Consider the following 14,946-nt stretch of genomic DNA (forward strand, 5'->3'; position numbering starts at 1 on the left):
CAACAGGGGCAGTGATGAGGTATGTGATCCTGAAGCCAACCAGTAACTCCCACCACTACCCGTGCCATCCATGAATAATAGAAAAAAAAACATTAACACCTTGACCTCATTACAGGAAGCCAAAATGTACATAAGGGAATTTCTTGATAGGCGTTATGCCCTAAGGGATGGTTGTTTGAGGCAAAGACTATTATTTGCACATGAAGTAACTCTCACTGTGTCATTAATACTGGTGTCATTATTCAGAGCATCTATATATGAATTATGGAATACAATTAAGACTGTCATATGGGAGAGGGAGCATGAATTAAAAGCAATGCTTACACAGACACCTAGGGCTTTGGAATATTTCCACGAGTCTATACGAGAAACAACTTTGATTAATTTCCGGATGACGTGCATTTTTCTCTTTTTGAAGAAGAGGAGGACAGGGCGCACCCCTCACAATGAAGAGGAGAGAGATGCTGCCGTTTCCTGCCCTTTCAAGGCAGGCAAACCCACTGCTGGCTTCGGATGGGCGACAACAGCCGTCCAATCAAAGTGCATGATATGACTGTTAGAGTTAATGAATACTCAGCGAGAGGAGGACTGGCTGTGCCCCGAGAACAGCGCGTTTCCTGCAAGCAAAGCGAGGGCCCGCGCAGCGCCTAACAATTGAACGATGGCTCTTAAATAGTTCACTCTAGTATGAAAAAGAAATCTCAAAAGGTCGAGTCTGGATATTTAGCACTGCTCTGAATGGGCTAGGGGGAGTGATGGAGAAAGGCCCAAGAGAAGGGAAGAAAGGATGAGAGAAGCCGGAGACAATGAGATGGTGGAGATGGCATAAACGGGGTACGAGAAGAGACTAAGGGCATGAGCAAACGAAGCAAGAAGAGGGAGAGGAGATAACTCTAGTTCCGCATTCCATGCATTAGTAGCTCGCCAAGTATGAGTCTGATGTCTGGATCTGGTGCTCGGTGGATGGATTTATAACCGGAGAAGAGTACTAGAAGGACCAAAATGCAAAGAGAACAATCATTGGCAAACGACAATAGGTCTCGCCTAGGCAAGACCTGACCTGTTTAAGCCATGTTGCACAGCAGGGTGGCTGCTGTTCAACATGGTTAAAAGTTAGTGGAGTGTCAAAGTAGAGTAGTACAGAGTTTAGTGGAGTGCCCTGGAGTGGCACAGAGTGGAGTGGAGTGCTGTAGAGTGCTGTGGAATGTCATAGAGAGAGTAGAGTGTCGTTGATTGGAAGGGACTGACTGGAGTAGAGTGTCATGGCATAGTGTCGTGGAGTGGTATAGAGTGGACGGGTATAGAGGGTGTTGAGTTGAATGGAGTAGAGTCTTATAGAGCAGAGCAGATTGTCGTGGAGTGGCATAGAGTGGTGTAGTGTAGGAGAGTGGTATGGCGTAGAGTAGAGTGCTGTTCAGTTGAGTTGTGCAGAGTGGAGTGGCGCAGAGTGGAGTAGTGGAGAGACGTAGGATAGAGGAGTAAAGTAGTATGGAACGGTGTAGAAGGAGTTGCGGAGAGCCTCATAATGTGGAGTAGTGTCAGAGAGGAATAGAGTGTCAGATTAGAGTGTGGAGTGCTGTGGATTGTTGTAAAGTGGACTAGAGTGAAGTGGCGTAAAGTACAGTGGTGCAGAGCAGATTGGCATAGAGTAGATTTGTTTTGAGTAAAGTGGTGCAGAGTCCACTGGCGAACATTGCTGTGACAGAGTAGTGCAGAGTAGAGTGCAGTGGCGTAGAGTGTAGTGGCGACAGTGGAGTAGAGTGAAGTGTTGTAGAGTGGTGCAGGGTAGAGTGCAGAGGTGTAGAATGGTATAGTGTAGAGTGCAGTGGTGCAGAATAGATTAGAGTTGAGTGAAGTGAAGTAGAGCAGTGTGGCTTAGAAGGCAGTAACGTGGCATAGAGTTGAGTGGCAAAGAGTAAAGTGCAGTATGGTAGAGTACAGTGTCAGAGTGCAGTGTTGTAAAGTGTATTGGTGTAGAGTGCATTGGCGTAGAGGGGTGCGAAGTACAGTGGTTAAGTGTGCAGCGGTGCATAGCAGAGTGGGGTAGAGTGCACTGGTGTAGAGTGGTGCAGAGTAGAGTGAAATGGTGTAAAGGGCAGTGTCATCAAGTGCAGTGGTGCACAGTAAAATAGAGTGCTGCAGAGTGGATTAGCGTAGAGTGGATAGGCATAGAGTGATGCAGAGTAACGTGACAGACTTCAATGGTGTACAGTGGTATTCTGTAGATTATTGCAGAGTATAGTGGCGTAAAGAACAGTGCAGTGGTGTAGGGTTGATTGGCGTAGAGTGCAGTAGGTAGAGTGTATTGGTTTTGAGTAAAGTGGTGTCAAATTCACTGGCGTAGAGTAGACTGGCATGGAGTGCAGTGGGTGGAGTGGCGCAGGGTAGATAGCAGTAGAGTGGAATGGCGTAGAGTGAAAGAGTGGCATAGAGTGCAGTGTACATTGTTTCAGAGTAGAGTGAAGAGGTGTAGAGTGCAGTGATGCAGAGTAGATTAGAGTAGCTTAGTAGAGAGATATCGAGTGAAGTGGCGTTGAATGGAGTGGTGCAGAGTATAGTACAATATGCAAAAAGAACAACTGATGGACAGAATGCTGAAAAATGTCTGACATTCACCCCAGTACGATATGACATAAACAGTTCTGCAATCAAACAGTGGTTTTCTGGCCTGAAAACATGACAGTGGTGGAGAGCATTAACCAGCAAGCTGTCAAGTGTCAAATGATCTTGCGATTATTGAAAAAAGTTATACTGCTATGCTTGGGAATAAATGTTGACTTCAGATCAAAGCACATGCCAGGTGTATTGAAAGATGCAGCGGATACTTTATCTCGTTTTACGATGCAGGTTTTCAGGTATCACCACCACAAACCAAGCGGCGAGATTGATCTATAAGCAGCCAAGATGGCAGTCTGCCAGGATGTTGCTGCACACTTTACACTGGCTACCTATGGCGCAACGCCCTGCTTTCAAATCAGGCTGTATAATCTTTAAGGCTTTACATTGCACTAGTCCCAGATTTCTCAACGACCTAATCTCGAAATATACCCCTACTCGCAATCTTCGTTCTGCACATCTTCATCTTCTGTCCACTCCGTCGATCAAATTAAGACGCCTAGGTGGGCGTAGGTTTGCCTACTTGGCCCCCAGACTCTGGAACTCATTTCCTCTATCAGTCAGGAATTGTGATAGCCTTTTAGCATTTAGGAAAGCGTTAAAAACCTGGCTTTTCGGACAAACTGTTTAATCCGGCCCTCGAAGCAGCTCATGTAGGAACAGCGCCAAGAGACCTATGGTGTAAGTGCGCTTTACAAATCCCCTAACATAGAACATAGAACATAGAAGCAGCAGAGGTCCCCTCACCGTTCCAGGAGCAATTATGGCGGCTTGGTGTCCCAGTCTACCGGACCTTGCGGAGGACAATTTAGCACCCAAGACAAGGCCTGCCTATGAGGGGGCATATTGCAAAGATTACAGGTTTCAGGAAGTAAAAGGAGTGGCAGGTTGGTTTTCACCCGAGTCAGTAATCTCATTTCTGGGGTATTTGAGAGGAGAGAGGAGAAAGGAGAACCATGCCCTGTGCCAAGCGACATATTGAGGCAATTTCATTTTTTGCATAGATGCTGGGCTACACATATGAGGACGAAGGCATTCCTCGTGCAAAGAGCACTGACGGGCTGGCAGTCTTTAGATGAGTGTAGACAAGACTCCAATCCCCCATAGACACAGCAAAACTGACAAAAATCATGGCCAGTCTTGGCAAAGTATGCAATTCACCCGATGAAGTTCGCCTCTTTGGGGCAGTTTTCTCCCTGATGTTTTCTGGGGCATTGAGAGTGGGCGAGCTGGTAGCGTTCTAAGACCGACCATCTGGGCAGAGTAGATCACATATTGCTGCATTGAGCCCCTGGGTATGGCTGCTGTCCGCTTAGGAATCTAGAACACTTTATGACCCACTGGGTTCAGGTGACAGTAGGCCCTCTTTTTGTACATGAGGATGTAACACCACTCACAAGGTTTCAATTCGTCAGGGTGCTCAGCAGGGCTCTGGTGTCAGCAGGCTTGGATCTGATAGAATACAGTTCCTATTCATTTCGGATTGGCGCAGTCACAGCTGTGGCTAAAATGGAATTGGAATGGCAGGCAGTACAAATGATAGGCAGATGGAAGTCGGATTGCTACAAGCGCTATGTGAGATTGAACATGTTGTGAATGCCCCATCTCCTTCTTGTGTAATTTTCCTATTCTTTACCATATTTTCCTGTCAACACAGGTGGAGGAGATGTTAAAAGGATACAGCCGCTGGATACTTCCTTGCCTCTAGCTTTCGCTGGAGCAAGAAGAATTACAGGTGTGCTGGTGTTGGGTCACTCCTATGTGAGGCACGCAAATAATTTTTATTCTGCAGGTGACTATGCTGATTTTCTGCGGACAAGGGGGGCTACGCTTGGCCTACTAGAGATCGGCATTGGACAAAATGTTGCCGCGGAGGCTTACGCTTCCAGGGGTGATAATTGTGTATCTGGGAGACAATGATTTGGCAGAGCTAGGTCGTAAAGACTCGTTTGAGTTGATTGGCTCTGAAATATGTTGACTCTAAAAGAAGTTCACGGAGGCAATAATTGCATGGTCCAATATTGTCCAGAGGTTGAGTTGGAGAGGTAGTAAGTTGCTAAGAGCAATAAACGAATCAGTGAAACAGTTGAATAGGAAGATGGGTAAGTTGTTCAGGACAGCTCGTTTGTCAGCCATACCTCATGGTTGCATCAAGGGTGACTGTTTTTTATTACAGGATGGAGCAAACCTGTCAAAAGAAGGTACGACAATGTTTCTGGAAAATGTGCTTGCCTGGCTAGGCCAACGAGCACTGTGTGTGGGTTGGAGGGCGAGATAGTCTGTAAACTATGCTGACCTGTGGAGGGTGAGGTCAAGTTTAACACTTTGAGTCCCTTTACGGCATCCTTTTTATAGAAAAGTTAACATCAACATCCTTGGATCCTCCAAGGGGTGCTTCCACCAAGTCGAAAGGAGGTGGCAGGGGCAGAGTGGTGGGGTTCTGGTTGGTCACTGACACACAGTCCTTACTTATTAACCACCAGCACAGGCACATTTGGTCATAACCTAGCACGGGCCCGTGGGGGACGAGGAACCTGGGTGTAGGAGTGGCCTGAGGTAGGTAACCTAAGGGCACCTGAGGCCCCTGCACAAGAACGTCTGAGGCAGGAGAGATCCCAGTAAGGGAGAGGGAAGGTGGAGCGTCCCATAGGCAGGGTCCCCATCCTCTGGGATGGGCAGGTGTAAAAAGAAATAGCACAGAGCCACTCTTGAGCTCACTCAGAACGGTTATGGAAAGTTTTTGTTGGCTGCACAGGAAGAGACTGGTTATGGCTAGGTGATTCCCATTTACTAGAGCCTCTGTTAAGTCTAGGTCTCACTTTTAAACAAGCTTTAAATAACGTGGTTACTGTGTAAAATGTTATGAAAATATGTTTTTGTGTGGAACTAATAAATATTGCCTGGGGTTATACGACCCTTAACCCAAAGAAATAAGAAATGGGTGCATGACATTGTTTTGAGATTGATGTTGGTTAGGTAATGGTAAGTACACACAGGACATCAGCGACTCCCGGGCCATATTACTATTTACAATAATAAAGCCATTGGTTAAAGGGCTCTATCTACAACTATGCCCAAAATTACTCCCATTACTCCATATCGACTATCAGCTGGCGCTGACTAGAGCCCTCACCTACGCCAACCATCATCTAAACTAGCGCCCGCAAAATGTGCATTTCCAGGACAAAAAAGACTACAAATCCAGGCAGCGAGAATAAGCTTCGAGAAGAGAGATCACATTAAGCCTGCTTTGGAAGCTCTCCATAGGCTACCAATTAAAGACAAGATCAAATTCAACATTCTGTGCTCCGTCGATAAAACGCTCAGGGAAAAAAAGCCCCAGAACATGCTACACCCAGGCAGAAACCTCCAGTGATCACTGGATCCAGCAATGGCTGATCAAGAGGATGAGACACAAAGGAAGATTCCAGGGGGTATAATTTCCAAGACTATGGAACATTCCCCAAACCCACTTTAAGATCTGAATTAATCACAGACATTTCTGGATACTCCTGAAAACGAAACCATTCAGGCCCCTTTCCTAACAAGCCTTCTCAGTTAACATTGGAAATGACTGCACAATGCCACAAATGGAAGCTTTCTTTCTCCCATGATCATGCCTTTTCTTCAAACTGGACAGCGTTTCTAATGCCATTTGAGTTCTGAAGCAACCAACAGATTACAGGAAGCTCACTACAAATCTCCCAACTAATTAAGGGGGAAGTTTTACTGGAACATGGGACTTGTCAACATGAACTTTCAGCCTAGCTCTAGGGATTGTGCAAACTTACACAACTGATTTGAATGTTTCTTTTGCATTTTTCAAACTGTATATGGTGCCCACTTGGTCGGAGAGCAATATAGGGCTTTACAAGGAAACCAGATCACATAACCCATTTTTTAGGCATGGAGCGAATGTTGAGTCAAGGCCAGGATTTGAACCTGGCTCCTCAGTTTCAAAGTGGGCAGCTCTAGCTGTTAGGCCACATCTCTTACATTATTTAGGTATTGGCGAAAGATGCTTGGAATGAGTGAAACTGCACATTAATGCCACTGAGCTGCACTTAATCATAGCAGCCTTACAGAGGAACCAGCCTTGGAAAGGTGCAGTCTAGATAGAGGCTGGAGTCCTCATAAAGTGCTTCCTGCTGAATACAGTGGAGATGTGCAGAAGCGATAATACCATTAGCAGGAGAAATGTACACTGTATTCAGAAGCTTGCCAGAAAATATGTGGTGTAACCTGCAGAAAAGAGATGAGGGGCAGTAAATATCACAGCTGTTCTGTCCACTTTCATATCAGGCCTTTGCCTGGTGTTAAACACTGCCAATAATCACAGTAAGGTGTCACAGAACTTACCATCAAAATTTCAATTTAACATAGCAGCAATAAATGTCTGCACCTTTTTCACTAGTCTGCTGCTGCTTATCAGAAAGTACGACATGAGGTGATATATGGAGACGTATGATCTAATCCTGACTTCAGCGCTTAACCAGAAATCGTGTGATTCTGAGTTAATCACTTTATCTCTCTGTGCCTCAAACTGCTCATAGATTTAAAATGTCTAAAATGGTTGATGTGCAAAAGAAATATTGATACAGTGTTCTATTTGATGATGCTTCACTTTACTGTCCCTGCCTCCTCTCCAGCATATTCCAGCTCTATACTTCGAAGTCAACCAAGCTGTAGACGCCATAGGGTGCTACATACAGCATCTCATGCTTGCAACGATTCCTGCTACAGTACAATGTTCTTTGGAAAGTGCTTAAGTACTCCTTGAAGCTTGATTGGGGCTCTAGAACATACATAAAACTAAATAAACAATAAACCCAACAATATTGTTTGCATTGGCCATCCCCTCTGGTGCAGGTCCTAAAAATAAAGAATATTAAATATAGTGAGCAGATTTTTTAACAGAAAGTAGGCTTTGCGAACCCTTCAAATGACTGCACACAAAACACTAACACCTGCCACTTGTTTGAAATGTCAGGGATGGTCTGGCTACAAACAGGGTAAGTGGGGCTCCCGCCTGTGAGTCAGTGGCTCAGGACACAGGCTGCTGTTGACAGCAGCTTGAGGGTCGCTTCAGAGCCACCAAGGCATCCACAAAAGGTATAGAGAAGCTGTGTCGTAACAAGACTGACGTGGGCCGTTATACTAGTGTTATGAACAGTAGCCTCCTATTAGGCACTGTAAGACGGATGTATGACGTTATGATGTATGACGTTACAACGCATGCTTTTACAACGCATGCCTTTACAACGCGGTTTTAACATCGCAAACCTTTACAACGCATAGCGCTTAGAGGTGCTGGATAGTGAAAAGTTTAATTTTCTTTTCCAACTCCAGTCCCCGTGGACACTAGGGAAGGTGTTGGATAGAAAATTAAACTTATTCCCTATCCTAGAGTGCCCCCCAGCGCAATGCGTTGTAATGGTAGTGCGTTGTATAAGTTTCGTTGTAAAGGTTATTCACCCTGTAAGACAGTCATAACTGGGGTGCAGTGAGGCCCCACTTCCATACATCCTGGTGCCACTTCATCACTGGTAGTTACCTCTCTGAATGGAAATGTGTAACAGAGGGAAGGTTAAACTCGAATGAGATGACGGCGGCATCGTACCCCTACCTGGGTTGTGAATGTTGCCGCGTCACCTGCCAATACCCCCCATTTGATGTATTCTTTTCATGTCCTGCTGCTGGCCACTCACCTGTGTGGCCCTGCCAGTGGGCCTGGGCGGCCGGTGGCTGGCGTGGTTCACTGTCCAAGGCCCCAAGGACTGTCCAGCGTAGAAATCCATCGGGTACGTCTGCTGCCACTCAACTTCCTTCAGAGCCACCGATGCCTGGAAAGGATACACAGACAGGATAAGATAGGACGCTGCATAAAAGAGCTGTCATTTTATGCTATTGTTCCCAGTACAGCGCACAATCTGCCGCTGCTGTAGCACTGCAGCCATTCTGTGACGTAGCACGTGGTTCTGTAGTTTCCTTTGCAGTCCAGATTCTGATATGGCTGGTGAAGATGTGCCCTCGGTAGCCTCCCTGCCTATATGTTCCTGACGTGGGTGAATTCGTCAGCTTCAATGAGCTGGTGGGGACTGTTCTTCCAGTTTGATTGTACCAAATCTGCTGTACATTTTAAGGAATGGAAAAATGCTCATTCCCCACAAGAAATCAATTAGTAGTGGGAGTGATGATGATTGCCGGAACAGCCAATCAAAGGCGTTCTAGGGCTGTGCTGGAGGATTGTTATAAGTTCTATAAGAATGTGTCGTGCAATGCACTATGTGTCCTGTTCCATTGTGCTATTGTGAGGATGATGATGCTCAACCCTTAAGGCATGGTGGTGCCGTGCTGTGTGTGGGCAATGTTCTGTCTGGAGTGCACTGTTGGATATGGAGTATGCACAGCCGAGCCCGTGCAGCTAAGAGCGATGGGGGCGGGCGGGGGGATTTCGACGGGCGACGACGAGGGGAAATTTAATAAATAATGAACTTTCCCTCGTCGTCGTCCGTCGAAATCCCCCACCCACCCAGCCCTACCACTCTAACCTGCACGGGCCGCGGCTGAGTATTGCCCTTCTGGTTAGAGATGTGAGTAACATTATACCCAATCTTCGGCATGTCTTTCCTTTGCTGGATGCATGCAGTCTTCTCCTCAGTTCTGTTGAGAGGTAGCGTAGCTTGTCCTTGGTAAAAATCGTTCTTTGAAAATTGGAGTAAAACTGGACACCAATCAAAGAAATGGGCGCGGGGAGGGAGGCCTTAAACAATGGAAGTCAGCAAGGAGAAACCTTCCTGCATTAAGGCTAGACAGAGGCTAAGGCGGAAGTTTATGGAGAACTTGAGAATGAGATGAGGGGGGAATTGTCTGGGTGTGTGGGCCAGAAATGATGGGAAGAACGAGGAATAGAACAGCAGCATAAAGAGGGGGCACTGCCCTGCTGGGAAGAGAGGGAGGGGAGCTGGAAGTGCCTGGAAGGGAGGGGAGCTGGCACTGTCTGAGATAAAGAGGAGCAGGGCCTGAAAGGAAGAGAGGCGGCTGCAGGGCCTCTTTCCCAGCCTATGTCAGCTGTAGACGTGCCCGTTTATGTATTTATGCTTCTTGCTTCTATCGTGGTTAAACGTCACCCTGCAGTCGCTTAAGATGGCTACCGTGGCAGGCAGGCACTGAGCATGTTGGCAAGTTGGTTTGAACGGCTGAGTTTGGTCAGATACTTTACAGAGGGATCAGCTGTTTGAGCGGCGATGGGTGTGTCTCAATTTTCGTGTCTAAAAACAGAGAGAGTTAGAGAGCAGGCTGTACTGTAAGTATAAAGTGCTGTAAAAACCTAAGCAAATGCCTACTTTTACATAAGCTGTGTCAGGCGTTTCCTTCATGTGTCCAGCACCCCGCCTGCATTGGCTAAAGTAAAGGAAGCTGGGAAGTGTCTCTATTCGTCCCCATAAAGGATCATGACAGGCCCTACAGGTGCAAGCTCTCAGACACCTTGGTTCTGTAGAGAGGTGTCACTGGACGAGACTGAGGGTATTCCCAAAAGAGGTTGTCCTCAGTCTGCCGGTGCCTCCAGTGCAAAGCTACGAGCATGAGGCCTTCTAGGAGCTTTAGAATGCTGCCTAGGACATGATGGGGTGGTTATATCACGTTGGAAGCTGGGGCATCTTAAAGGCTGTAGTCGAGTTCCTAGGGGCATTATTTATATATGTCAGCAGGGTTCCGCCTTCCTTCAGTTTGCGACGATTGTCCTGGACATTAAAGATGGCAGCTTAGTGAACCACCAGCAGGGACGGACTGGCCTATTGGGCACTCTGGCAGTGCCAGGAGGGTTGGCTGACAGGTCAGTTCGCGGGGGACATTCTTTGGCTGTTTGTGCGCCTGCTTTCTGATCTGGTAAGATGTTGTTTGCGGTTGATTTCTCTGATGCTACCACAGACATTGCCTGCAGCAAGCACATATCCATGCAGTCTCCCATATTTTGCAAAAACACCTACACAGCATATCTTTTGTAGTTCAAAACAGCCCGATTGCTAATGTAGGTCACTTTTTTAACTACCTAAATCGCTATTGGGCGCTGCTTTTGGACAGAACGCCCGCCGTGACCCGGGCCCCTTCCCGATCCGGCGGTGTGCCGGCCAAGGGCGGTTTTGCCCAGGGAAGGTTTCATGTCGGCTCAATGCAGGCTATGCAGAGACAATGTATAGGTTATGGCTATGTATTCGAGTGTCTTTTAAGGTTAGCCATTCAAGAATATGTAAATAATACTGTATGGTGTGTTATGAGGATTTCTGCGGATTAATGTGAAATGCTCATTTTTATGATGTGTTGTGTGTAAATATATACGGCCGGGGTTGTTAAGACCCCTAACCCAAAAGTACTGACGGTATTGGTGTGTGGTCTATGCCAGATGGGGGTGCTGGTAGCGGGGACCCCATGGCGGTGGGTGGGGGGGGAAGGGGGGGGATCTAAAGTGTAGCTAGCTAGTCTGCTGCGGTCTGCTTTCAAATCAGGGTTTAGGGGCGGGGACTCAGCAATACCTGTCCATAGCATTAGCTATGAGTGAGTTGACAGCTATGGCAGTCCCTGTCTCTCAATGTAGGAGTCGCTGAAGGCAATGGTTGAAGCACAGTCCCTCCTTCTCCCAACAGGAGGCGCCACAAGGAATAGCATAGGATTATTCAGCGTTCTCAGCCCCTTCAAACCCAGCATCTCCTGCGAGCACTAGGCTTCTGGGGTTTCAAAGGCAGGCTGGGTTGGGAGGTGTTGACAACCAGTGCAGTTCTCGCCTCTGCCAGGCAGAGGCGCTGCGTCTGCTTGGCATCATGCTGAAGTCACAGCTGGGAGACAGTCTTTTGCATTTTGATGTTTGCTCATAAGGCTTCGTGTGCACTGCTAACACACAGATCTTATTTTTAGCACATACTTCCTCTGTCCCCAACATTACGCTCTCATTTCATCATAATGCACCCTCATCCCTTCTGGTCACAGTGCTCGCCCACTGGCTCCCACTCACCTCATAGGGGGTTAAAAGAGGGCGAGCGAAGGATGTGCCCCAATCTATGGACAGCCTCGGGCATGCCACCTGGACCCACCTAGAAAGAAAGGATGACATGTTAGTGGCCGGAGACGGACATTACCAGAAGTGAGGGGAGATGCTGCCCCTGCCACCGCCTGCAATGAAAGCAGCCCAGGCGCCTCCATCTTACCAGCAGCGCGTGCTCTCAAGCGCGCGCGCGCACGCACAGTCCTGCTTGCGCACTATTATGACCTGCTGCACGCCAGGACTCATCCAAAGCTACTATCGCGCACCAGCGGGCATGCTGCATTCATTGCTGTCCTGCGCGGAGGCCTAGCAAACTCTCCCCATCCACAGCTATTTAAGCACTGGGGCCCACACACAGCCCGGTGACACAAGCATCCCTTCCCCTCAGTGGCAGCCGGTGCGGTCAACACTCCCCCTGGCGGCACAAGTCATTCTTACTTTCTTCACTCCTGGCTGCCATGAAATGAGGACAGGAACAGAGCCCCTCGAACTCATCCTACAAACATTAAAGCCCTGGGGCTCACACACAGCCCCCCCTTCCTGTTCAGGGTAGCCACGGGTGTTGTACTGACTTTCGCTAGTGACACGGGTAATTGTGGCATGCGGCGCTCCCTGTTTTCCAGTGAGGGGACCCGGAACAGACACGTGCAAACACCTCTTATCCCTACCTGCAGCATCCACAGCTGTTGCAGCACTGGGGCCACACACACTGCTCGGAAACACAAGCAATCCTGACTTGCACTATTCCTTACTGCCCAGCACTGGGACCGCAAATGGAACTCCTAAGACACCTAACTCTGACCCGCAGTCAGGATGGTATGTCAGGGGGTCCCATACACAGCGACGCGGGCAGATCCGACCCTGACTCGCAGTGCCCCTTCGAACACTGGCCTCGCTCACCACATCCTGATATTGATGCTATGCTGTTGATGCTATCGCAAATGCATCTCAGTCCCGATCTACTGCAGCGCCTGCTATTGCACCCTTGAGACCCAAACACAACTCTGCCCAAGCAACTCCACCCTGACATTCAATATCTCTGGAGGATATTCCATAACTAGAACCTACACCCCGAGTGGTCAGTTTACATCACTGCTGACCTGCAGCACCTCTGCTCACTTCACACCTCTCAATGCAGGCCTGCAAACCCATGCAAAACAAGCACTTGGACGCAAACAGAACTCTGCCCAAGCAACTCCACCCTGACATTCAATATCTCTGGAGGATATTCCATAACTAGAACCTACACCCCGAGCGGTCAGTTTACATGACTGCTGACCTGCAGCACCTCTGCTCACCTCACACATCTCAAAGCAGGCCTGCAAACCCATGCAATACAAGCACTTGGACGCAAACAGAACTCTGGCCAAGCAACACCACCCTGACGTTAAATATCCATAACTAGCTAGAACCCACACCCGAGCGGTCAGTTTACATCAGTGCTGGCCTGCAGCACCTCTGCTCACCTCACACTGCCATGCCAACACGTCTCAATGCAGGCCTGCAAACCCATGCAAAACAAGCACTTGGACGCAAACAGAACTCTGCCCAAGCAACTCCACCCTGACATTCAATATTTCTGGAGGATATTCCATAACCTCTAGAACCTACACCCCGAGCGGTCAGTTTACATGACTGCTGACCTGCAGCACCTCTGCTCACCTCACACATCTCAAAGCAGGCCTGCAACCCCCATGCAGTGCCAGCACTTAGACTCAAGCACAGCTCTGTCACTGCACATTATTCCTGACATGCAAGACCCCTGGCTATTACAGAACTGGAAGCGATAAACAGCTCTGCCAACTCACCTCAGTGCCAGCCTCTGACGCCCATGTATCAAACACCGCTCTGCTGCAGCACCTCACAACTGGCCAGCACACCCCACAACTGCTGCAGCACCAGGAACGAAGCACGGCTCTGTCCATGCGGCTCAATCCTGCCCTGCATCAATCACCCCTGCACATTTTACAACGTAAATGCGCACTAAGGACGGAGCTGTGCTCACACTGTACATGGTAGCTTTGCCATGATTGACAGGATGTGGTTAACGATCCTGCTTTATGTAACGTGTCACCGAGCCTGTCCGAGTGATGGACGAGTCACTTAAATGCTGCGCACTGTTCTGTCTGCAGAAAGGTAAACACATCCACGCTTGGCAGGGACGAGTCCCCGCAGCGCTGGCCTGGCCTGCAGCCCCCGGTCATGGACGCACACATATACGAAGGCACGTCATTCCAGGCCTCGATACTATTCCAGGACTGAGACCCAATCACCGCTGCCGGCGTGTCTCAGCCCTGGCGTGCAACACTACTGGCTGCTGGGAATCTGGTACCCACGGCGAGAGATGCCAAGGCACCTCACTGCCGACCTGCAGCACCCCTGCTGCCCGTGCACTGCTCTGTCAAGTCAGAGAATTTATATAGCGCGCTACATACCCATAGGGTCTCAAGGCGCTTGAGGAGGGGTGGGGAATTACTTGTCAAATATCCATGTTTTAAATTGCTTTCTGAATGCTAGGTGGTTCTGGGTAAGGCGAAGGTAAGTGGGAAGTGAGTTCCAGGTTTTAGCTGCCAGGTAGGAGAAGGATCTACCTCCCATGGTGGTTTTGTTGATGCGAGGGGCAAGGGCTTGGTTGGATGATCGTAGCTGGCGGGAGGGGGTGTAGAAGGAAAGTCGTGTGTTGAGACATTCTGGTCCGATTTCGTAGAGTGCTTTGTGTGCGTGGGTTAGGAGCCGGAAAGTGATCCTCTTATTGACGGGAAGCCAGTGGAGGTTTTTCAGGTGACCAGAGATATGTTCTTTACGTGGGATGTCTAATATGAGCCTGGCTGAGGCGTTTTGGATCCGTTGGAGTTTTTTCTGGAGTTTAGCGGTAGTCCCGGCGTAGAGGGTGTTTCCATAGTCCAGTCGGCTCGTGACCAGAGCGTGGGTGACCGTTTTCCTAGTTTCGGTGGGGATCCAACGAAATGTTTTTTTGAGCATGCGAAGAATGTTGAAGCAGGATGAGGAGACGGCGTTGACTTGTCTGTTCATTGATAGTGAGGAATCCAGGATGACGCCCAGGTTCCGAGCGTAGTCTGTCGGGATGGGTGCTTTTCCAAGGGCTTCTGGCCACCAGGAGTCGTCCCATGCGGAGGGGGAGGTACCTAAGATGAGGACTTCTGTTTTATCCGAGTTCAGTTTCAGACGGCTGTGTTTCATCCATTCGGCTACTTCTTTCATTCCTTCGTGTAGGTTAGTTTTGGCGGTGCTGGGGTCATTGGTGAGTGATAGGATCAGTTGAGTGTCAT

General features: G+C 48.6%; 1 protein-coding gene across 1 annotated transcript in view; it reads right to left on the minus strand.

The window, feature by feature from the left end:
• The window catches only part of DPH1 (diphthamide biosynthesis 1), a 1,562,622-nt gene that overhangs the window by 103,265 nt on the left and 1,444,411 nt on the right, over window positions 1–14,946 (minus strand). The window contains exons 10-11 of the mRNA XM_086955191.1: window positions 11,627–11,705; window positions 8,325–8,459 (exon numbers count right to left, since the gene is read on the minus strand). Coding sequence (XP_086811317.1) covers window positions 8,325–8,459; window positions 11,627–11,705 — 214 coding nt within the window. The remainder of the gene's footprint in view (window positions 1–8,324; window positions 8,460–11,626; window positions 11,706–14,946) is intronic.

Source organism: Lissotriton vulgaris, chromosome 2_1, assembly GCF_964263255.1.
Source record: "Lissotriton vulgaris chromosome 2_1, aLisVul1.2, whole genome shotgun sequence".
In the NCBI taxonomy this organism is placed as follows: domain Eukaryota; kingdom Metazoa; phylum Chordata; class Amphibia; order Caudata; family Salamandridae; genus Lissotriton; species Lissotriton vulgaris.